The sequence below is a fragment of the Fistularia commersonii genome, chromosome 4, assembly GCF_037954325.1.
Source record: "Fistularia commersonii isolate RoL2024-O1a breed Wild chromosome 4, RoL_Fcom_v1.0, whole genome shotgun sequence".
NCBI classification, from domain to species: Eukaryota; Metazoa; Chordata; class Actinopteri; order Syngnathiformes; family Fistulariidae; genus Fistularia; species Fistularia commersonii.
Window position 1 is genome coordinate 18,763,877 of NC_141287.1, and position 24,548 is coordinate 18,788,424.

General features: G+C 41.0%; 1 protein-coding gene across 1 annotated transcript in view; it reads left to right on the top strand.

The window, feature by feature from the left end:
* lrp2a (low density lipoprotein receptor-related protein 2a) overlaps positions 1–24,548 on the top strand; it is a 48,385-nt gene that overhangs the window by 22,788 nt on the left and 1,049 nt on the right. Inside the window, exons 46-77 of the mRNA XM_086144574.1 lie at positions 682–804; positions 1,378–1,509; positions 2,037–2,238; positions 2,704–2,993; positions 4,049–4,715; positions 5,614–5,784; positions 5,865–6,088; positions 7,502–7,679; positions 8,809–9,005; positions 9,115–9,360; positions 9,493–9,621; positions 12,906–13,025; positions 13,730–13,846; positions 14,407–14,523; positions 14,661–14,798; positions 14,915–15,037; positions 15,122–15,250; positions 16,724–16,855; positions 16,942–17,073; positions 17,905–18,048; positions 18,834–18,999; positions 19,078–19,206; positions 19,991–20,214; positions 20,298–20,477; positions 21,042–21,161; positions 21,320–21,410; positions 21,543–21,610; positions 22,048–22,165; positions 22,252–22,372; positions 22,455–22,565; positions 24,240–24,362; positions 24,456–24,527. Coding sequence (XP_086000700.1) covers positions 682–804; positions 1,378–1,509; positions 2,037–2,238; positions 2,704–2,993; positions 4,049–4,715; positions 5,614–5,784; positions 5,865–6,088; positions 7,502–7,679; positions 8,809–9,005; positions 9,115–9,360; positions 9,493–9,621; positions 12,906–13,025; positions 13,730–13,846; positions 14,407–14,523; positions 14,661–14,798; positions 14,915–15,037; positions 15,122–15,250; positions 16,724–16,855; positions 16,942–17,073; positions 17,905–18,048; positions 18,834–18,999; positions 19,078–19,206; positions 19,991–20,214; positions 20,298–20,477; positions 21,042–21,161; positions 21,320–21,410; positions 21,543–21,610; positions 22,048–22,165; positions 22,252–22,372; positions 22,455–22,565; positions 24,240–24,362; positions 24,456–24,527 — 5,234 coding nt within the window. The remainder of the gene's footprint in view (positions 1–681; positions 805–1,377; positions 1,510–2,036; positions 2,239–2,703; positions 2,994–4,048; positions 4,716–5,613; positions 5,785–5,864; positions 6,089–7,501; positions 7,680–8,808; positions 9,006–9,114; positions 9,361–9,492; positions 9,622–12,905; positions 13,026–13,729; positions 13,847–14,406; positions 14,524–14,660; positions 14,799–14,914; positions 15,038–15,121; positions 15,251–16,723; positions 16,856–16,941; positions 17,074–17,904; positions 18,049–18,833; positions 19,000–19,077; positions 19,207–19,990; positions 20,215–20,297; positions 20,478–21,041; positions 21,162–21,319; positions 21,411–21,542; positions 21,611–22,047; positions 22,166–22,251; positions 22,373–22,454; positions 22,566–24,239; positions 24,363–24,455; positions 24,528–24,548) is intronic.

A 24,548-nucleotide genomic window follows, 5' to 3' on the forward strand; every position in this document is an offset into this window, starting at 1 on the left:
GAAAGGTTGCGTTGCATAGTGGCATTTCGATACAAGAGTGTTAGCCTGCATTTAATTCTAGCGGAAAAGTTGAAGGTGACTGTTAACGTATGTAATGGTGCATGCTGACTCACTTTTACAGTCACTGGGAGATTCAAAAGTGAGCCATCAGTATGATTACAATAGTCATTGTATATTAACGCTTATAGCATCATGCAAAAACAGTTTCAGACAGTGTTCCAGATCATACTCCTGGTCATCAATGTAACGTACACTGGAAATTTTACTTTGTTATGAGAAGAAAATTCAGTTTTGAGTGATATGACATATCTTTCATGTGCATCAGTAATGCTGCAATGTAAGATCATTATCAATAAATAGACATTGAATGTCCAAGAAAACCCTCTATTGAGAAATGAGTGATTTAATACAATTTCCGATGAGGGGTTATGTGAAACGGACCAAATTAAGTTTGAATTTGAAATTTGAAATGAAAACTCAAGCCCCCGCGGCTGCCCTGGATATTTATTTTGGTTGCAAACGAGGAATTCTTTGTCTCCTTAATCCAGGGAAGACAATCTTCTAATCTACCAAACATTTGAAAAGCCATTACTTAAGAGTAGATTAGTGTTAGCCTCTCCCCCTCATCAGGGGGTTCACAAAACCCCTCCGCTGATGTCATCTCCTGCATTTTCCACATAGCTTCCTCCACGTGTTCTCAGCGTGAATTCCGTTGCTCCAACGGCCGCTGCATCCCCTTGAACTGGTACTGCGACGGAGGGGCCGACTGTGTCGATGAATCCGACGAACCCCCCACCTGCAGGAGTGAGTGTTGAAGACCAACCCCCTTCCAAATAAAAAAAAAGTCTGCTTGCTCTTCGTGTCCCGGCATCCCCGACTAATTAGCCGCTCGCTTTTTTTGTGCGCCGTTTCTTTCCGTCCCTCTGCAAGTGAGTGCGGGTGTGAGTGATGGAGCGGAGAGTGTCAGTCAGTGGTGTATTTCTTTGTTGACTATGCGGTCGGCCAGGCCTCCCATTGTGTGTTGCATTCCGCTGCGTTGCCGCCCCTCAGTGTCCTCTGACAAACAGCACCTCCCCCTCCACTTTTGTCCACCAGGGGTTACAGAGCCTCGCTTTGGCTTTTGTTTAGATAGCTCACCATGCATGGGAATGTGGAGTTACCATGACTATTTTGAAAGTGTTGGCTGTGTCGTGTTGTGCTTTGCCGATGAAATACATCGCATTTGTGACATTTAAAAAAAAACAACACCCATTCTAAAAGTTCGCAATTAAACAAATTCAAATTTCTTCACGATTGTTAAGTCAAATTTAGTGAATTGCCATCTGGTATCATCTGCAGTCTGATTTTTAGTTTTTTTTTTTTTACATCTGTCCTCAGCCACCGTGATCAAAACCTGCAACACAGAGCAGTTTCGCTGCGATGATGGCAGGTGCATTACGTCATCCTGGATCTGTGACGGCGACAACGACTGCGGTGACATGAGCGATGAAGACCAAAGACACAATTGCCGTATGCAGATTTTCAGTGACTCTGACTCTCTCTCTCTCTTTATCCTTATTATTATATTCCTGATTTCTCCTCCCCCTTTTACTCAGTCATTATTCCTCAAGCGCACCGCTTGGGAGTGTTATGTGCGGAGACACCGGTAGACGGTGCCCAGCATCTTAGCCTTCTGTAGAAGATCTCCAGTCCAAGGAGTTGACATTCCTGATTTCTCTTGCATCACTCGTTACTTTGTGCATGTCTCCTTTCTTTGGCTTCCTGGCTCAGGGTGGATCAAGCCTCACCAATGTGTGCTCCAACAATAAGATGCCTGAAGCTAAAATCTTCAGCACTGCGTGCAACCCTGCTGGAGGCTCGCGTTAAACAATGTGGATCAATCACATCAGATAGATAAAGAATTTCAAGTTTTGGCCGGATGCTTTGGAAATACAGCTTGGAATGTCTTGGGGGGCAAAATAAGCGGGATGACAACGGACCATCATCATCGTAATTGAACTTCTTGTCCATCCACCTCTCGATATTGTTTTATCTAGCCAATCGCACGTGCTCGAGTGCAGAGTTCACCTGCGTAAACAACCGGCCACCTCAGCGGAGATGTATTCCTCAAGACTGGATTTGTGACGGAGATGCCGACTGTGCCGATGCGTTGGACGAACATCAAAACTGCACACGTAGGAGCTGCGGCATCAATGAGTTTAGCTGTGAAAATGGCCTTTGCATTCTCAGCTCCTTCAAGTAAGAGAGACGCCCCAGTGGAATATACACTGCTCAAAAAAAAATAAAGGGAACACTTAAAAAACACATCCTAGATCTAAATGAATGAAATATTTTTATGAAATACTTTGCTCTTTACACAGTTGAATGTGCTGACAACAAAATCACACAAAAATGATCAATGGAAATCAATTGTATCAACCCATGGAGGTCTGGATTAGGAATCACACTCAAAATTAAAGTGTAAAAACAAACTCCAGGCTGATCCAACTTTGATGTAATGTCCTTAAAACAAGTCAAAATGAATCTGTGTTGCTTCCTGAGTGGACACTATGATTTCACACAAGTGTGATTGACTTGGAGTTACATTGTGTTGTTCAAGTGTTCTCTTTATTTTTTTGAGCAGTACAGTAACGGTGCTCTTCGGTAACAGTTACCGGCTAAGTATGTTTTTTTTTTTTTTTGTTCCCTGTTCTTTGAAATCAGGTGCGATTTGCATGACGACTGCGGCGACAGCAGCGACGAAAGGGGCTGTACGTACCAGCCGTGCCAGCAGCATCAGTTCACCTGTCAGAACGCCCGCTGCGTGCCGCGGGATTACGTTTGCGACGGGAACAACGACTGCGGCGACGAGTCGGACGAAGACTCGTGTCACACGTCGGCGCCCACTTGCCCCCCGTTACAGTTTAAATGCGACAATGGACGTTGCATCCCGCTGAGTCAGGTGTGCAACAGGAACGATGACTGCTCCGACAACAGCGACGAGAACAGATGCGGTAAGCGTCGCGGGAAATGTTCACAATGCTTCAAGAATTGTATCGTTAAAGTGGTTCACGCTCCCTCTTGGGGACAAATCGAAAAAAAAAACGTAGTTGCCAAAAAATATTGAACAGTAGTCCTTTGCCTTATCGCGGTTCAGCCTTTTAAATTCTTAATTAGGGATTTAAAATTGCAAAAATCTGTGGAATCACAAAAAAAAAAAAAAAAATCAGAATTTTTTTATTTTTCGCTATACTGCAGGTTTTTGCAATAGACTATATTTTGGTCATTAGTTATATAATTAAAATATATATATATATATATATATATAGTTATTATTTCAATTATTTTTTTATTAAATAGGCATTTTCCAGGGTGCCAACTACATAGAGATTGGTTTTCTGCAGCCTTGGATCACTTCACTACCGTAGCATCATTTTCTGCATCTTCTGCACATAACATGCATCCAGCATCTTGCCATATCCATTTCATGTCAACGCGCAATCGCTACTTGTTTAAGAGAATAGGAAGGATTTAGTATGGGAAAGATTAATAAGTGTGTGGGGGGGATTTTAAAGTTTTAAAATACATATAAATAATAAAATATGAAATACGTTCGCTACTGTGCAGATTTTTGTTTATCACGGATTGCAATCATAATAGTAAAGTTATTTATATAAATATATATATATATATATATACATATATATTATTCTCTTTTTTTTTCTCTTTGATTATTTTTTTTAATTTTATTCTTGATCTTCACATGTTCACAACTTTGATGCTGCTACCCAATGTTCCCCCCAATTGCCCCTCGGGGACAAATAAAGTTTTTCTATTTCCGATTCTAATCAAGTTGATTTATGACCGAATTCTTTTGTGAGGTGTGATACTATTATGTCACCTCGAGTGTTTGATTAGAATAATTCTTGGCTCTTCGCTAAAAGCGGCTGTACAATTGTGGCATGGAAAAGTCCAAAATGAATCAGGCTAAAGTGAGATATTTATCATTTAACCATTTAGGTGTGGAACTAAAACTCATGTTTTGTTCATTTCGCTTCTCTGACTTAAGGAATCAACGAATGCTTGGACGCGTCCGTCCACCTGTGCGACCACAATTGCACCGACACGCCCACCGGCTTCACCTGCGCCTGTCGCCCGGGCTACCGCCTCATGTCCGACGGGAAAAGCTGCGACGACATCGACGAGTGCGCGGAGACGCCGGGGGTTTGCAGCCAGGTGTGTGAGAACACCGTGGGCTCCCATATTTGCAAGTGCGCCCCGGGATTCCTGCGAGAGCCGGATGGACGCAGCTGCCGCCACAACAGCAACATCTCGCCTTATCTCATCTTCAGCAACCGCTACTACCTTCGGAACCTGTCGACAGATGGGGAGGCGTACTCTCTGATTCTGCAGGGGCTGACCAGTGTGGTCGCCATGGACTTTGACCGCGTTGAGAAACGTTTGTATTGGATTGACGTGAATCGCGGAGTGATTGAGAGGATGTTCTTCAACGGCACTAACAGAGAGGTGGTAGTCAGTCAAGTTCACTACGGAGAAGGGCTTGCGGTCGACTGGATAGCCAGAAAACTCTACTGGGTGGACAACCACGTTGATATTCTCAGGGTTTCTGAACTGGACGGACGATTTGTGAGGAAGCTGGCGGAACACTGTGTCGACGTCGATAACAAGTACTGCTTCGAGAACCCCAGGGGCATCGTTTTACACCCCAAGTATGGGTAAGAACCATGAAGCGTCGTCGAATTTATGATTTAAATTCAAGCACTTCAATTCAAATTATCATTATAAATGATAGTGAACCATGAAACAGAAAGGGAGATATTTATATTTGAAAGATATGGGATCAGTCCATGAATTAAAACTGAATTTTTTGAATGTGCATTAGCGATTTTATTGACTTGCAATTGAGCTTTTTATTCCAAAATGATTTATTTACATTATCATAAAAAATAAGTTTATTGAATGCAAAGATATTTGTATGATGAATAACATTTCTGAAAAGCTGTTTAAATGCTTGCAAATATTGAAGTAGCTTTATCCCAACATAGAAATAACAATAGTTAAATATTCCTGGTCAAATTTCTAGAAGATGATTGTAATGATCTAAAATTAACTAAAATAGATAGTTTATTAGTTTGACATTTATTAGAGTGTATACTTTATACACTACTGAAAAAAAATAAAGGGAACACCAAAATTGTACATCCTCGATCTGAATGAATGATATGTTCTTATTAAATACTGTTAACTGTTTACTATTTAATGTTCTTTACATAGTTTAATGTGCTGACAACAAAATCACACCCCATTTATTGAAGGAAATCAAATTTATTGACTCATGGATGTCTGGATTTGGAGTCACACTCGTAACAAAAGTGGAAAAACAAACTACAGGCTGATCCAATGTTGTAATGTAATAAAAAAACAAGTCGAAATGAATCAGTGTTGATTCCTAAGCGGACAGTTCGATTTCAAACAGGTGTGATCGACTTGGAGTTACATTGTGTCGTTCATGTGTTCCCTTTATTTTTTTTAGCAGTATATTATTTATTTATTTATTTTTATTTTTTATTTTATTTTTTTTAATTTGTATGGAATTATCCCCCCTTTTTTTAGATACGTGTACTGGACAGACTGGGGCGACAAAGCCTTCATAGGTCGTGTTGGAATGGACGGAAACAATAAAACAGCGATCATCACCAGCAAGATTGAGTGGCCCAACGGGATAACAATTGACTACACCAATGACAAGCTGTACTGGTCCGATGCCCATCTGAACTACATTCAGTAAGTAGCACGAGTGACAGTGAGTGTCTACAATAAAGCTCTGAGACTTACAAACGTTTTTGTTTTGTTGGACGTTTCAGGTTTTCAGACTTGGATGGACAACATAGACACACGGTGTATGATGGAATTTTGCCTCACCCCTTTGCCCTGACTGTGTTCGAGGACACTATATACTGGACCGACTGGAACACGCGCACGGTGGAAAAAGGCAATAAGTACGACGGCTCTGGTCGGCAGGTCCTGGTTAACACCACACACAGACCGTTCGACATTCATGCTTGCCATCCGTACAGGCAGCCCTTTGGTGAGTTTTCATCTCAATCTTGCTTTCCGCTAATTTGCCTTCCCTCTAATTTTTCATACGTCTGGGCATGTAGACAACCTCCCTGAGCGCACTGAGGGCCACTGTGAGCGACATTAGATGTGCACGCTGTGGTCACACACCAGTATCACACCCGGGATCATAGGAAGTTTCATGGATTATTAAAATAATCAAATGACTACTTTAGCTTTGCTGCATGTTTTGCAGAGCAGACCTTTCTCACTCGAAAAAGAAAAAAAATCTCACCCATACTGAAACTCACCCAGTTTCAGCGCTTGTTCTTCTATTTGCCATTCCAATTTAAAGGGACTGCATTTCTTTTTTACTTTGGTTTGGTGAGTGGACGTATCACATTCACTGCCCGCTCGCTCCGCCATGATAAGGGGTTAGCATTAGCGTCACTTAACTCCGCCACACTGTTATTTTTGTTATATAGCAGGCATGTCCAAAGTCCGGCCCGCGGGCCAAATGCGGCCCGTGTTCAAATTTCCACCGGCCCACAACCTCTGTCATAAAATCAATAATAAAATCTAATTTCCCATTTTTCTGTTTCGTATTTTTGATCTGAGTTTAAAACTGAAATAATGAAAAACACTGCATTTCCCCTTTTTGATAAGAAGTAATACAAGGATTCATATGGCACTCAATGGTTTGTACTTCACTGTTAGAGTTATTTACCTGTTCACACGTTTTGAATTTCGAAGTTCAAAGTGAGCATTTAATAGTGAATAAAATGTAATGTTTCAAATGAACCCATATGTTTAATCTTATTCCAGATGGACTTTTTCCTCATTTTATGTGGTATTAAAATATGACAGACATATTCAAATATATGTTAAGACATGAAAAGACTGCCAATTCCAATGAAAAATGTTATGAAAATGTTGATTTGTCATTTAATGTTAATGGTTCAAAGAATATCTGGTTGAATGGTCGGCCTTTACACATTTTCAACTCACCAAATATGGACCTCTTTGCAAAAGTTTTATATATATAATGCTATATAACACCCCCGTTATATAGCGTGGACGTGCAATGCCGTGATCGGCTGCATAGCGTAATTGCATCGTATCGGACGATCGGCTGTCACTTACTGAGTTACACAGCATAATGATACAGAAAAAAAATGTTTTATAGCTTATTCATTTGCAGCGCAGGATAGGTTTTCTTGTGCGCTGAGAGTGTGCCAGCAGTGCACAGTTGCGCAGCTTAGAGGAAACACTGCCGCTAACGTTTCCACCGAACGATTTCTATCATGGGACTTTTTTTTTTTTGTCAGGATGTGAAATAGTTCTGCAAAAATTGACGTTGATTTTCGCGAACGATACCTGTCCCGTCTTTTGTCCTGATGTGAGTTGATATTGTTTGACCCCTCTGTGCCGCCTCCTCCGACAGGAAACAATCCCTGTGCAGTAAACAATGGAGGCTGCTCTCACCTGTGCCTCATCAGTCACGGAGGGCAGGAACACACTTGTCAGTGCCCCGACCATTTCCTGAGGATCCAAACAGGACACGGGACAGGTTGCATGCCCATGTGCACCAGCACCCAGTATAGATGTGCTAACAACGAACGGTTTGTCGTGCTTTCTTCACCCAGCATGCTTTGTCATTGAATTTGACTGTATTTTTTAAACATGTTGTCATTTATTGATAGAATATTTGCCAAACTACTTGAATTATGCATCTTTGGTTTTAAGACACTCAAGTGAAGAGAAAATAGAACAGCCTTAAGTTTAGTATAGTTTAAAAAGTTTATCAGGACAGTGTACAATTACATTGAGCACAGAGGCAGAGATGTTTGTACCAGATTGTAGCTCATAGCTAATTTCCATCTGTGGTCCTGGGAAGACAATACAAATATAAAACTGTACAAATAGACAATATATATAGAATATACAAATAGGCAATAAAATAACTATACAATATATAAACAGGCAATAAAATAAGTAAAACCCAAGTTGAAAGTGATATTGTTGTAAGAATATAGATTTATTTTTACACACCTTTCTCAAGCCAAATTATGCGTTTTTTTTTTTGTTTTTTTTTTTAACGGGCCTTAAAGTATGGCTGGATTTTAGAATGGCAAGGAAATCATTTTCCTTAAACTTAATTCTATCAGAAGTGTTTGTAAGAAAAAAAAAAAAGAGGGGGGTTGCACTTAACAGCGTACTACAAATACTTACAGTGCGAGGCATACAGTATATCACATGTGGTTTAGCCAATTTGGTATGTAATATTTTTTCATATAAAATAAGAACAAGAATAAGAATAAGAACAACTTTATTTATCCCGAAGGAAATTATTGTGCCAGAGTTTCAAGGAAAGCATAACAATAATAAATAATGCAGAAAATTGTATATCATTAAAGAAAAAAAAAAAAAAGGGGGGGGGGGGGGGAAGAATAAGAAACACAAATAAAACTATAAAGTGAACTATGAAGTGTCAAAGTCAAGGCTATAAAGTGATGTAATCTGTTTTTGTGCATCATACTTGATGTCTCGGCATATTGTATTAATTTACATGAAGTAAAAAAATAAATGCCAAATTGCTATAAAAATAACAATTCATTTAAAAAAAAATCAAAACGCAAGGAAGACTACAAAGAAATTCTATAAAAAGAACATTTTTGAAAGTTTTTGAAAGTCATGTACACATTTCCTCTAACATAAGTAAAAATTTGATTGTATATATTTCCACTGTAGTTGCATTCCTTTATGGTGGAAATGCGACGGTCAGAGGGACTGCAGGGACGGTTCGGACGAACCCGCCACCTGCCCGCCTCGCTACTGCAGGATCGGGCAGTTCCAGTGCAACGACGGAAACTGCACCAATTCTTTCTTCCTCTGCAACAGCAGGCAGGACTGCCCCGATGGCTCAGATGAAGACGCCGTCATTTGTGGTATTTTTTACATTTTTTTTCATAATCGTTTCCACTTTTGTGAATTTTTTTTTTTTTTTTTTAATGCCATGGTCGATAGCACATATTTGCCATCTCGTCTTCCCTCCAGCCACGCACCAGTGTGGGGCATACCAGTGGCAGTGTGCGAATAAACAGTGTATCCTCGAAACGTGGCAGTGCGACGGTGAGCAAGATTGTCTGGATCACTCGGATGAGGATCCTACCCATTGCTCCACGAGGACCTGCCGTCCTGGACAATTCAAATGCCGCAACGGGCGCTGCATCCGTCAGAGTTTCAAATGCGATTTCGATGACGACTGCGGGGACAACTCCGATGAGCCGATCCAGGAGTGCAGTAAGTAAAAATCAAATCTGGATCTTTGCCCTTAAGTGCGTCGCTGCACATTTTCGATGACCCTCTGTAAATACCTGTAAGTCTGGACGTGCGTCAGAGTCGCCGATTGATGATTTATTTTGTTCTCCAAAGTGGGTCCGGCCTATCGATGCGACAACCACACGGAGTTTGCTTGCAGGACCAACTACCGGTGTGTGCCGCTCTGGTCTGTCTGCAACGGACAAAACGACTGCAGAGACAACAGCGACGAGGAGCACTGCGGTGAGCGCCAATCCTTTCACGTTTCAGCTCGACTGGAACCATTTAAAACGATAAAACTACCTTATTTTTCGGACTATACGTCGCACCAGCCAAAAATGCATAATAAAGAACCAAAAAAAAACATACATAAGTCGCACTGGAGTATAAGTCGCATTTTGGGGGGGGAATTTATTTAAATAAAATACAACAACAAGAACAGACATGTCATTTAAAATTTTAATGACGAACAATTTAAAATAAAAATAGAATAGAGGCAGCAACAGGCTGAACGATATGCTTACATTACATGACACAACTGAGAAAGTGCGTGGTATGTTAACCTTCTCCAGGCAGATGTTGCAGATTTGCGACAGCCAAATATCAGATTTTTCCTGCAACTACAACTTAATTTGAGCCTGAGAGGGTTAATATAACATGCTAACAGTTATTCCGATGACTATAGCATAAACAACATGATAAGAAGTTTACCAAAACCATCCGTGTCACTCCAAATACCTGGTAACCAAAATCCCATGAAATCTTCATCCTCGGTGTCACTTCTCATCAACTCCGCTAACTCCGGAGGTAGAAGATGCGGCGCTTCCTCTTCTCCGTCACTTACGTCAGACTCATCGTCACTTCCAGTTCCAACTATTCCAGCCTTTCTGAATCCTGCCAGAATGGTTTCGGTCGTCACCGAAGCCCATGCCTTTTTCAATCCATTAAATAACTTCCACGAAAGTTGCACGGCGCATTCGTTCCTCTAGCTGTGGCCACCTAGCTTTTAGCCCGCGATTGGCTTTTTTTGTTGTCTTCATTTCAGTTAGAGTTACCTCCGCTTTTCGCCAGTCTCTTACAAGCTTCTCGCTAACTCCAAACTTTCTCTCTGCAGCTCGATTGCTGTTTTCGGTTGCATATTTTACTACTTGCAGCTTGTAATCAGCAGAATACGATTTCCTTTTCGGTGCCGTTTTTGTTAAGTTCTTCGCTAATGTTGAAATTATTATCACAGGCCTATAGCGCCCTCTTGCGGTTCAATGTGAAAATAACATGTGAAATTCTATACCGGTACCGGTAATAATGTGTTAAAAATTTCACACATAAGTCGCTCCAGAGTATAAGTCGCACCCCTCACCAAACTATGAAAAATAAACGCGACTTATAGTCCGGAAAATACGGTATATTTATTATGTCATTTCGGACGCGCAATCGCAGCCTCCGCTTCAGCGTTCCAGGTAGTGGATGTATTAATTAAGAGGTTTTTCACTGCCTCCCCCATATGTTGTCCTCCCCCGACATTTCTTTCTTCCTTCAAGCAAATTTATGAACTGTTCGATGGTACGGGGGTCTCGCGCATGTGTGTGTGTGTGTGTGTGTTGTTGCTCTGTCCTTGCGTGGGGGCAGGGTTCACACAAGCCGCTTTGTACTATGGCTACACACTCACCGTGGTTCTCCTGTCTCTTATCAGAGGCCCTCACTCCATTAGTGCCATGCCCAGCCGGGAGGGGAGATCCGTGCTAATCTTCCTGTAAGAATGTAGCAGATGGGCCAGGTGGAGGTCTAGGAGGGCAGGACTAGCTAACACTGCACTATCTTTGACACTCAGCACTGTGTGGTAGAGACGGCTCAGACCAGCTCTCCTCCTCTTCTCTCCCTTCACATCTCTCTGCAGACATACTGGCATGGAAAGAGGTCATCCATCTGTCTCATGCTTGCCGGTCTACTCCCTCCGTGACTATTGCGGTTTAATTAAAAAAAAAAAAAAACAGGATTCCTCTCATTTCAAACTGACTTTTTACATCAACACTTTAAACGCTTAAGAGTTACATAGCGGGCCGGGTCGTACCGCGGAAGTTGTCGGTTTTTTTTATCTTTATGTCTCGAGTTGCGGTCAAGGTACGAACACCGTCGTGGCTTCTAAATGAAAATAAGGGTCTTAAACCTTTGCGGCCGTCAGAGACATGAAGAAAGTATCATTTTGGTGGTTAGTATTATTTAGATATGCAGCATATCTCATCACTGGAAAATATATCGCGGCTGCAACAAATGATATAGAACAATTCTGAAGAACAAAATTAATCTGTTTTTAGACGTAGCTGATTTTGTACAAATTTTCAAACCTGCAAACTATTTATCCAGTTGAGCATTTAGAGCTAAACTGCAGAACTAACCTGTTGTGTCCCCAACATGCAGACACTCTTTTCATCTTTACATCGCTTTTTGACACTATTTCAGAAAAATTACCAATATAATATTACCAAAATATTTCAGAAATGACCACTCCCATTTTAGATTTTAGGTCAAAACATAACCTGCGTAGTCCTGTTTTCCACCAGGCTTGTGTGGCGCAATTTCCCTAAGCAAGCATGTAAATTAACAAACACTCAAGTGTTTAATTTTTTTAAGCTCTTGTTATAAAATTAAATTCAGCAGGAAGACGCAGCCTTGTTACCGTGGCGACGATTGCCCCTCCACTACTTTTCTAGCCCAGTTATGCAGTAAACTGCTTCAAACTTCCCTGCATGGGGGAAATAGATCCTTTCGACTCGGTAAAAACAGTTGGTGTAGACCTGCTTTGCGTTAATAAAGAAAATAAGGATCGACGTGAAAATCATCTGACTTTTCCCATCGAATTCTTAAAGGTCACTTTATATCAAGGGAGGTTCTAAAGTTCTGTGAACCTGGTGAGAAATTACTTCAATTTCCTGACTATTGAGTGCACCGGAATATAAGCCGCATCAACTAAAAATAAACAAATAGCTGTATGTGTACATATATATATATATATATATATATACGACGCACTTGTCGAAAAGCTGTAGGTGTCCTCATTGAGATATCTATACAGAAAGATTTTAATATATACATCCACAAATTCGTCCTGGAATTTTTTTTTTTTTTCCAAAAAGTTCCTATAACGCGGCTGATGGAAAAGATTAATAAATAACACAAGGAAAAGTGCATCCATCCATCCATTTTCGATCCCACTCCAGCTGATCGATATCTTTGTTTTTTTCCTCCTGTGGAATCGAATCAAAGCATGTGGAATTGTCTCAAAGCATGTGGAAAAAATAGCGGCTTATAGTTCGGAATTATGATATGTTTAAAAAAATTCAGGCTTTAGATTTTAAAATGATACCTCTTACATCTTTTTAAATCGCCTTTTCCATCTGATGCCACTTCTTTCACATTATTTTTTGTTTTTTGCCACTTTTGTATATATGTATATTAAGTCCGTATGATATCCTTCAGTGTTGAGAAAGGCGGCTTAAATAAAATGCATTATTATGACCTTATCCTCTCAGAGGAAAAAGCGTGTGACGCCAGTGGAGACTTCCGCTGCGACAACCACCGCTGCATCCCGCTGAGATGGAGGTGCGACGGCGGCGACGACTGCGGGGACAACTCCGACGAGACCAGCTGCGGTGAGCGCTTTTAAACTTCCTTTAAAAGTTCCCGCCATTTTGAACTCGTGGCGAGAATTTGAGCGGGTGCGAGGGGTGGGCGGGAAACAAAAAAAACACGGGAAAAAAAAATTAATTGTCTTTTGAATATGTTTAATTGGGGGATTTTAGCTCCGCCTTTCGGATATTTGCGGATTGAATATAGTCGTTCCGTGATCTTCTTAGACAACAGTAGTGTTTTACTACAGGCTCAACACTTCTGCTGACAGCGGAGCGCCGAGCAAGGTAGTCTTATCAGCTGCTTGAGAAACAGACCCTCCTCGGCCGGCGTGTCAGAACGAGGGAGTGAGGGAGTCGGTCACCCTTTGCCCCGGAGAATTTAAACATGTCTTAGAACATGCCAGTTAATAAGGATAATGCAGCTTCTCAAAGGGAGAAACACCGGCCCGGGTTAAATCCCGGCGGTGCTGCCGATGCCAGAGGAACTCGGTGATCGCTATGGCGATGTCGGTGGATTGTTGGTTGTTGCGTGATTAGAATAAAAGGAAATGAAAAATCCAGTTTCCAATAACTTTTTTCATTTTTGTACCATTCCGCCTATAAAAAAAGAGAACACGCGTAAAAGGCTTTTCCCGTGTGGTTTTTGAATAACCGAAAATCAAACGAATTATCTTAAATGTGTCTGATCTCGCAGCCTGAAATCTGTTTTTCCTGTTTTCCTTCAGTTCCGCGCGCATGCACGGAGAGCGAGTTTCGTTGCGATAATCTCCGCTGCATTCCCGGCCGTTGGGTCTGTGACCATGACAACGACTGTGAGGACAACTCAGATGAAAGGGACTGTGGTAAGTGGAGGCTCTTTGTTTTGGCCCTGGCTCTGGATGCTTGGGAGTAACTGAGGACCGCTTTACAAAAAAGCAATAAAACTTCAAGCTTTTTAGGACCGCAGACGGACAGGACCACCAGTTGTCACCGATTCAAAGGATTATTCACTCTGCTACAACTGCAGGGCTTCTCCTTTATGGGCTCGCGGGATTTCAGGGCTATTATAAATTAACTCGTCATACATAAAATACAGTGATTCCTCTTTGAGAAATATCTGAAATCAAATAAATACACTAAATATGTACCTATTTTTTAAATTACTTTGCCACTATTGTTTGGATTAGATGATTGCTTAGTATCAACAAAACTGTTCGGTAAATTTCTTATAACATTTGCAAGCTGAAATCTGTCGCAAACTGCAACCCGATAAATTATAGTGAAGATTCGGTTCTTGGTGTTTATTTATTGGAAAGCAGGCCTTGTTTGTTTTGTTTTTTTTCATTATTCAGACTAGAAAGACATACATAGTGTAACAGGCTATCACATGACGTAATAATTGTTATTTTTTTCTATATTTCAGAACTTCAAACTTGCCATCCTGGATACTTCCAGTGTAACAGTGGACACTGTATCGCTGAACGCTTCAAATGCGACGGCCACACCGACTGTCTGGACTACTCCGATGAGATAGCGTGTCGTGAGTTTCTCCATACGATGCTGTTTATCCCAGACTTCTGTTGTATTTTCAGTCCTATCTCGATACCGTCGGGTCTGATTGTGCGATTCGCTATTTATTTCCCGGGGTGTAACTCGCATAACGGTTCTGATTTGCAGCTCCCCGTTTTCCAAACGGCACCTACTGCTCTCCCGCCATGTTTGAATGCAAAAACCACCTGTGTGTCCAACCCTACTGGAAATGCGACGGAGACGACGACTGCGGGGACGGTTCGGACGAAGAGCTTCACCTCTGCCGTAAGGAAGAAACAAAATCTACCCCCGTATCGCAATAAATAAATGCCACATCAGCTCGCGGATCGGTTCTCGTCATGGAACCGGCTTGACGTTTCAACGGGCCTTTTCATCCGCAGTGGACGTGCAGTGCGATACTCCGTTCCGCTTCCGCTGCGACAACAACCGTTGCATCTACAGCCACGAGCTGTGCAACGCGGTTGACGACTGCGGCGACGGTTCCGACGAGAGACAGGAGAACTGTAAGAGCGAGATGTTGTTTTTATCAGACGTGATTGCAGGGGGGAATTTTTTATTTATCTGTTTCTTTCTTTCACCCCGTTCAGGCCAAAGCCCCACGCACGGACCGTGCACGAATGACGAGTTTAAATGCACTAACAGACAATGCATCCCCCTGGAGTACGCCTGCGACGATTACGACGACTGCGGAGACCAATCGGATGAGCTCGGCTGCCGTCAGTAGCATGGATTTGTTATTAATGCCGCCAAATTAGAATAGATCACGTCATCAGTGAATTACAGATTCGAGACTTTTATTGTCATTGCACAGAATGCAATGAAATTAAGAGATCGCGGCTCTCAGGTTCAGTGGAATCAAAAACAGACACAACCAATCTTAAAATGCAAGCACAGCACAACAATACACGATAGCAGCATCTCTGGATTAGAGATATAAAGACAAAAAATATAAATAACATCTAGCCCAGGGGTCGGCAACCTGTAACACCCAAAGAGCCATTTAGACCCGGTTTCCTCGGAAAAAAAAACACTAGGAGCCGCAATTGCTTTTTGACGTCTAAAATAATGGTACAACTGTATATATTGCTTTTTATTACCTTTACACTTTGTATAAACAAGTGTGTAGTGTGTTGCTTGCAAAATTCACAAAGTATTACAGAGAAAATTAAATTTCATTTATGTAATGAAGCCATTTTGAGCTTTGGGCTTTCAGAGCGTGTAGCGTAGCCTTGACCTGAATTTTAAAAATAAATCCAGAAAAAATCACTGTGTCAGTAAACAATAGAAAATAAATATTTGCAAAATATCTTCATAAATATTTATCTTACCTGTTTTATGGGACTTCTGCTCCTGAACTTCTGCGCACAGCATCTGCAAATCGTGACTTTTACCGGCTGGCGGGTATACCGGCTTCCGCGAGTGTGACGTTATTTTGAGCGGCGAAAAATAATAAATATCTTTTCATTTAATATTTCAAGATCACAATAATCTTCCAACTTAGGACTAAAAGTTAAAAAAAGGAATTAACACAAATGAAATATACTTCAATTAAATATTTATAATTTATTTTCCCAAGCCACTCAGAGCCATAGTGTAAAGATGAAAGAGCCGCGGGTTGCTGACCCCTGATCTAGAAGAATACATGTAATTATATATAATTAACACGTGATACTGAAAATAATAGTCCCTCGCCATATTGCGGTTCACCTCACTGTATCATTTTTAACCCTTACATATCTAATTTCATATAAAATATGAGCATGGTGTTGAGTATCCTGGGCTCTGATTGGCTCAGCAACAGTAGCATCATTTTCTGCATCTCCTGCGCGTAAACACTCGTTCTGCAGCTTGTCATGTGCATTTCGTATCGACGTGCACCTGCTACTCGTGGTGTCACACTGCAATGCTGCTGTGTTTGCGAATTATATAGGGAGAGTTTATAAGAATATGGCAAAGGTAAATAACACTGTGGGGAAGGTCAGAAAGCTTTAAAATTGATATGTTGTTATTATTATTTTATCTTTGTATCAGCCCACACTTTTTTGTTTAATATTTATAGTGCACTTTTTTGTCTTATTTGCACTGAGAAACTGTACGATCAACAGTATACCAAATTGAAATGCATCACAACAAGCTGTGCGTGACTATTGATTTATTCGTAACAATATTTTTTTCTCTTGGTCTGTCAGATGAAGAAAACGCAGGTTCCTGCAGTGAGAATCTGTGTGAACACAACTGCACTGATCTAAGCAGCGGAGGCTTCCTGTGCTCCTGCATGCACGGCTTTAAGCCCAGAGCGACAGAAAAACACATGTGTGAAGGTGAAGCGAACGTTTCTACTGCGTTACTTACTCAGACGTACGTTCATAAGATTTCATTTTATTTCTCCCCTTTTTTTTCTACGCAGATATCAACGAGTGTGAGGTGTATGGGAAATGTCCGCAGCACTGTATCAATACTAAGGGCAGCTACGAGTGTTTCTGTGCAGAAGGATTTTCCTCGGTGGGTGAGCCTAATGGCCAGGCATGTGCCGCTCAAGGTAAATAAAAACTTTTTAGCGACTATCACTCAGACTACTGAGCGCACCTCAATATAATCCACACACACTAAATTTGAAAAGAAAAAAAAAAAAATGTGTATATATATATATATATATATATATATATATGTAATTTGTATGAGATATTCACACAGAATTTTATTTTATTTTTTAACTTTTCATTACATATGTACCATGAATGCTTTTTTCCAGCGCTTGTAGTGCCACTATTTATCTACTATTATCTACTACTATTACTATTATCTACTATCCTACTATTATCTATTATTGTTATGTTTTACTTGAAACAACAATTTCTTTCGGGATATATAAAGTTGTTCTTATTCTTATTCTTAGTGTGTCTGGTTAAAAAAAGAAGAAATACAGTGGCCTATTAGGAAAAGTCATCCTGCACACTTGAGTCAGTTCTCTTCTGCCGTCTCCAACATCTCGCTATCGATTCATTTCCTTCTTCGACAGCCAGATTGAGTCACCTTTAACTCAAAAGCGGCATCATACGTACATTTCTTTGTGTGTTTTCCATGATGAGGGTGTGTGTGGACAAAGTGGAAAATGACTGCTCTCAAGAATCTAGTGGAAGTGCATTTGATTAAATTCAAACAATTTAATTGGTTGCACTTTGTCCTATTTGGTCATTTCATTGATCTGATGTGACGAGGCTAAATATTTTGGCGGCTTTAGCTGCAGAATTGTTAAAGCGTGTGGAAGTGGTGGCTAATAATTCGGACATTACGTTGACAATAAGGGAATAACCAGGATCTGCATATGAGTCAGTGATTGCAAGAACCACCTCTGATTTTTCCGAAACAGGAAACCCGCCAGTGCTGCTGCTGCCGGATAACGTCCGCATCCGTCGTTTCAACCTTTCGACAGAGCAATATTCAGACTATCTGGACAACGCCGAGCACATCCAAGCCCTGGACTACGTCTGGGATCCAGAGAAACAAGGCCTCAGTAAGACTGTCTGCAAAATTCCCAATAGCGCAAAGCTATCTTGTGCACTACTGTATTTTCTGGACTATAGAGCGCACTGGAATATAAGCCTCACCCGCTAAAGTTTAAAAGAAAAAAATATTTGTACATAGATTAGCCGCACCAGAGGATATACCACAGCATCCACATTGTGAAATGAGATATTTACACAGATTTTGTTAATATCTATTTACTTAATTGATTGTTTCCAAACAGTGTCTCTGTAACACGGCAGTAAAACGGCCGATCAGACAAAACAGAACATCCTGTTAACTCAAACCCCTGAAGTCTGGATTCTTTCACACTGCTCCACGCTGGCAGAAACGCTCAGAAAAGGATGCTCTTCGCATGCGGCCAGTTTTTGTGAATGATTTCTCTCAAGCCTCCCCCTCACCTCGAAGTGCCACTTAAAATGCACGATTCACATCGATGTCGAGCGGCTGCGAAAACTCAATATTTTGCGTGTCGTGCTGCGTTTCGCGTCAAGCGCGCCAAAAACTAACGTCTTCTTTGTGTTGACCTATTGGGTCTGTCTCGTTTTTGCACTCCCTGCTAGCGCGCCCCCTGATGGCCGTTAGCGAAGAAAAATCCATAGATTAGCCGCATCGTTGTATAAGCCGCAGGGTTCGAATTAGCGGCTTATTGGCTGGAAAATAAAGTTATTTGTAGACCAAACCGCTTTGATTGCTGGATAGTTTGCAGCTTTATGTTCTTCAATGTTCTACTCTGAAAGTATTTTAACATCTGCCCCCCCCCCCGCGTTGTAGGCATTGTTTACTGGACCGTCCGAGGTCGAGGGTCGCAGTTTGGCTCTATCAAACGGGCCTTTATTACCACTTTCAATGACCATGGCAACAACCCGGTGAAGGAGGTGAATCTCAACTTGAGATACATCACCAGCCCCGAAGGCATCGCTGTGGACTGGGTCGGCGGGTAATTCACCGGGAATAAGCACTTTTCCTTGCCACCTCAGTGTCGCCTCAATTGACGTGCGCGTCTAACTCCCGACAGCCATATTTACTGGACCGATTCGGGAACCAATCGGATCGAGGTGGCCAAAATGGACGGGCGATACAGGAAGTGGTTAATCCAAACCGACCTTGACCACCCGGCCGCAATCGTTCTCAATCCGTCAATTGGGTATGAAATGGTCATTATTTATCTTGAAAATAATGCTTTTTACATTCTTCTTCTACTTCTGTTCCTATTGGCTTGTTTAATTTTGTATGGATGATTACATACAAAATAATGTCGGTACATTTATATGATCATCCATGATTTTAAAGTTGAAATAAAATGCCAAAAACTGTAAATATTTGAATTGCAATTTTCATCTTTCTTCAATTTACATGATACCCAGTTGGCCGGGGCATAAGAATTAAAATTAATTAATCAGAAATGTGGCCCGCCACCCAAAATAATTGCCTACCCCCGATCTAACCCTATTTTCTGTGTCCTCCTCTCTCACACCAACTAACTTCATAATAATGCTATTTACATTGTTAATGAGTATTACATTTTTAATGAAAGTGATATCATTGCCTTTGTAAAATAATTGCTTAAGTAATTTTTTTCAGAAAAATGAGCCCTATGTTGAATAAGAAGTCTACTTTGGCCCCCCAAAGAATCATTTTTTGTCAAGAAATAACTTAAAATAAACTGTATTGATCCCCATAGGGGAAATCCTTTTGTCACTGAGGCATAACAGTTATAGTGTCAATAAATATGAATATAAATATAAATAGACAATTAGAAAAGACAAATAGATAGACAACAGAGGATAAGATTGGACAACAGAATGGGGGGAAAAAAAGACAGTAAGGGTGAAGATAGTCAACCAAAACAACAACAACAGGGACAGGAACATAAACAGAGTGAGAAGGTGACGATATGGATTTATCTGTTATCGTTTCTGGATTGGCAGAATGATGTACTGGAGCGACTGGGGCCAGAAGCCTAAAATCGAGTCAGCGTGGATGGACGGTCAGCACAGGCAGGTGCTGGTCGGCGAAGAGGACCTGGGTTGGCCCACTGGACTGAGCATTGACTATCTGAACGGGAACAGGATCTACTGGTGTGACTCCAAAGAAAACACGATAGAATCAATGAAGCCCGACGGCACCGACAGAAAGATTGTTATATCTGGAGGTCAGATATTTGTCATGGAGGGATTTTGATAAAGCAACCGAGGCTCGATGTGCACCGACGGTATCGGGTTTTCTCGCCCACAGACATCGGACATCCGCACAGTCTCGATGTTTTCGAGACACACGTGTACTGGACGACGAAGGAGAGGGGTGAAGTGTGGCGGATCGACAAATTCGGGACCGGACACAAAGTCAAGCTGCTGACCATCAATCCGTGGCTGACCCAGGTCCGCATTTATCAGGAGCACCGCAGTAACCGATCAGGTGACGGATCCCTTTTGCTGTCCCCCCAACAAAATGCTCAAAAATGTCACTGATAAGTCAGTCAATGAGTCAGTCGCTGAGGCGCTATGCCGTGTAAATTTAAAATGAATTAACACGGCATATGATGTTATCTTTTTTGCTATTATGTATAAGCAAAACATGTGTTGCATTTTTTTTTAATCAAACAAAATTACATTTCCGCATGCAACGAAACATTTTGAACCTGTTAGGTTGGAGGTTATTTATGGAAAATACTCAATGTCTATTTGAGTCCTCCTTGTATTTATTAAAAAAAAGCCTTAAATTATCCACCATTGTCTCTCCTCTGACATCCTTTTATCGTCACGTGCATTCGCTTATGAAGGGCGACAAAAATATTTTCACACATTTTATTTAGATGATACAAAATCAGCATAATCTCCAAATAAAAAAAAAAAGCTCAAACTCAAATTGAATACATTTTGATTAAATAGTTAAATAGTGAATATTTTATTTTGCTGAATGCCCAAACATTACATATCATTGAATTATTTTTAATTTTTTTTTTTTTTTTTGCCCTTTTAGTTCCCAACCCCTGCGACAACGCATGCAGTCATCTGTGTCTCCTGCGGCCCGACGGCTACACCTGCGCCTGCCCTCAAGGATCCTCGCGGTCCAGCTCCAATCCCAACCGCTGCGACGCAGGTACGCATCTGCCCCCCCGCGTTACCCGTTGACCCGTCGCATCTCAACTCGCATTCAGAAAATCGTCGTGCACGTGCGGCGGCTGCTCCCTCCGTGAGTTCGTTACATGGTGCCGTCCCGTTGTTGACTCTGTGTATGCCTGGCTTCTGCTCCTGCAGCCATTGAGGCACCTATCCCAATGCCCCTTGCATGTAGATGCATGAATGGTGGACTCTGCTACACTGATGAAGGGGGTCTGCCGCAATGCAAGTGAGTTTGGTTGCAGGTGTCTTTTTTTTTTTTTTATAACCAGTGAATGATTGATTCTCTACCAGAGGTGTTAAAATATGCCTGATATTCCACCGTCTTTAAAAAAAAAAACAAACAAACACCTTTTTGCAGATGTCCATACGGTTATATGGGAAGCTACTGTGAGATGGGGACGTCGAGGGCCGCCCCGGCAGGCACAGGTACTTTTCTTCTCCCTGGATTCCTTTCAGGCGCGACATGCAAAAAGTATAATATTTTGGACTCACTGAGCCAGAAATGTGCAATAAAGTAGTTTACAAGAATCTTTGCTTGACAACAACGGATTGGACGGGTCACCCTTTGCCTCTGATAAATAACAATAATAACAATAAAAATGATAATTTATTTTATTTAAGGTACACCAAACTCGAGGACACTGTACAGGCATAAAAAAAAAAATGACAGAAAAAAATGTGTGTATATATACTTACACATATGTGTGTGTATATATAAACATTTTCCTGAGTGATAGTACTCAGGTTCACCTTTTGACTTCCCTTTGCAGAAAAAGTCAGAGGGGAGTCATAAACAACGATCGATGTATTTTTTTGGCCGTAAATCATTTCTATATAAATACTTTCAAAATCGTCTTTTCAAGCTGTGGCCGTTCTGCTGGCGGTCATTATCATCTTGATCACCGGAGGTTTGGCGGTCGGGGTTTTCGTCAACTACAAACGAACAGGATCCTTCATCCCTTCCATGCCGAAATTACCCAGGTAGTCGCTCCGTCCCTGGAGTCCTCTTCCGTTGAACCCTTTCATTTTTTGGACACCAGGTTTAAAATGATGTCGTGTTTCTGCAGCCTCAGCAGTTTAGTGAAGTCAAGTGACAATGGCAACGGAGTCACTTTTCACTCGGGCGACGATATGGATCTCAGACCCTCACAAGTCGGAGTTTCGTTCATTGACACCAACGTGCTGGTGGTGAGTTCCGCCAAATTTTCGCCGAAAGCTCGCCGTCGAACAACCTGGAACGAAACCCGTCTCCTCTTTTCGATCACCGCAGAATGACAACTTTGCCGTGGAGGCCGGGAGGAATCCGGTCACGTTTGAGAACCCTCTGTACGCCACGGCGCCCCCAACGCTCAGCGATCCGGCGGTCATTCACGCCACACAGGTACATTTCCAACAAACACCGTGGATACACAAGTCGCAGCCGTGCGTGTAATCCGAAGCACAAAATTGGGACGAGCAATAGTCGAAGGCGCTTCCCTTTGCGGAAACGTCATTTTAATCTGGATCATTAAACTGAAAACACTTTGCACAATTTATAAATGAATTATTAACAGTCACTTAAATTAGATTTTAGAAAGGGGGATGTATATTTTTCTCCACAAACAATTTGATTTTACTGGTTTCTTTCATCAGTGCACCGTCTACATCCTGTTTTTATTCCAATTTAAAAGTAATTGTGCTAATAAGCCCCTAAGTCTCTTGCTAAGTCTCAAAAAGACCAATTGTGATTTTATATAGTTCTATAATATAGAACTATAATATCCCTCAGCCGAAGGGAATGTTCAAATCTTTGTAGTTAACAGTTAACAGTTAAGACCATTTATATTTCATTGTATTTCTTATTCTCCCTCCTTCCTACTATTATCTATTACTGTTATGTTTTTACTTGAAACTCTGGCACAACAATTTCCTTCGGATAAATAAAGTTGTTCTCATCTCATCATCTCATCTCATATAATAATTTTAAATGATACACTGAACTCTACTCTGCAGATCATCTTCAAGTTTTGGACCAATGCTACGAAAATGATTTTTTAAATTTTTGTAATTGTATTCAAAAGGTATTAACCACAGTTAAGACATGCGCTTTTCACAACTATTGTTCCAACCCAAAATACAAGGAACCGTGGCTTGAAAAATCCGAGCCCAGCATTTATTTTCAAGATGAAAATAAATTCATAAAATGCATAAAAAGCATAAAATGCTTCCGTCTTTTCTCGTGGGCGTCGCACGTCTCCTGCATACATATTAACTAGATGTTATATACAGGACTGTCTCAGAAAATTAGAATATTGTAATAAAGTTCTTTATAATCTGTAATGCAATTTAAAAAAAAAAACTCTTTCATGATATTCTAATATTTTGAGATAGGATTTTTGAGTTTTCTATATATGTAAGCCATAATCAGCAATATTGAAAATAAGAATAAGAATAAGAACAACTTTATTTATCTTGAAGGAAATTGTTGTGCCAGAGTTTCGAGTAAAACATAACAATGATAAATAATAGTAGGAAAATATATAAACAGTAAAAAAAAAAAAGGCTTGCAATATTTCAGTTGATTTGTAATGATTTCAGAATGTATGACATTTTTGTTTTTTTAATTACATTTCAGAAGATAAAGAACTTTATCACAATATTCCAATTTCCTGAGACAGTCCTTTAGTTGTGAAATTACATTTTTTACATTACATTACATTACATTACATTTGGCAGACGCTTTTATCCAAAGCGACTTACAATAGAGGACATAAGGACTGCAAATAACACTTGCAAATACAAGATGCACAGGAAATAAACACAACAGTAAGCTTGGGTTAGGGAGGTTTTTTTTTTCTTTTTTTTTTTTTTTTTTTTTTTTTTGACAAAGACGTACACAAACGTACACATACATACTGTATAGCCTAACTTGCTGCCTAACCTGATCTTGGGCAGCTCAAGCATCAGCACAGTAAATAGTCCTGACAGAGAAGAGTTTTTACTTGTTTCTTGAAGGTTGAGAGAGATGATGCTAGTCTTGTTGCTTCTTGTTGCATTTATCTATTTCTTCCGACAGGTAACCGTGAACGTGAGCGGGGAGGAGATTCAGAACAATTTCGTCAACCCGCTGTATCAGGTTGAGCCGCCCGCCGACACCGCGACCCCGTCCTGCGACGGTATCGGCGTCAAACCTGCGGACGTGAGTGTCTCTCCGCGCACTTTGTCCACAAAAAAAGCAAGATAAATCCGTCCGCTTTTTGAAGCCGCAGCTTTGTTGTTGCTTTCATCGCAGGAGTCAAAGTGGAGTTTCTTCAAGCGAAAGTTAAAGCCGAGCACCACGTTTGACAACCCGTCATATTCAGAGGTACGTTTCTTTTTGGGGTCG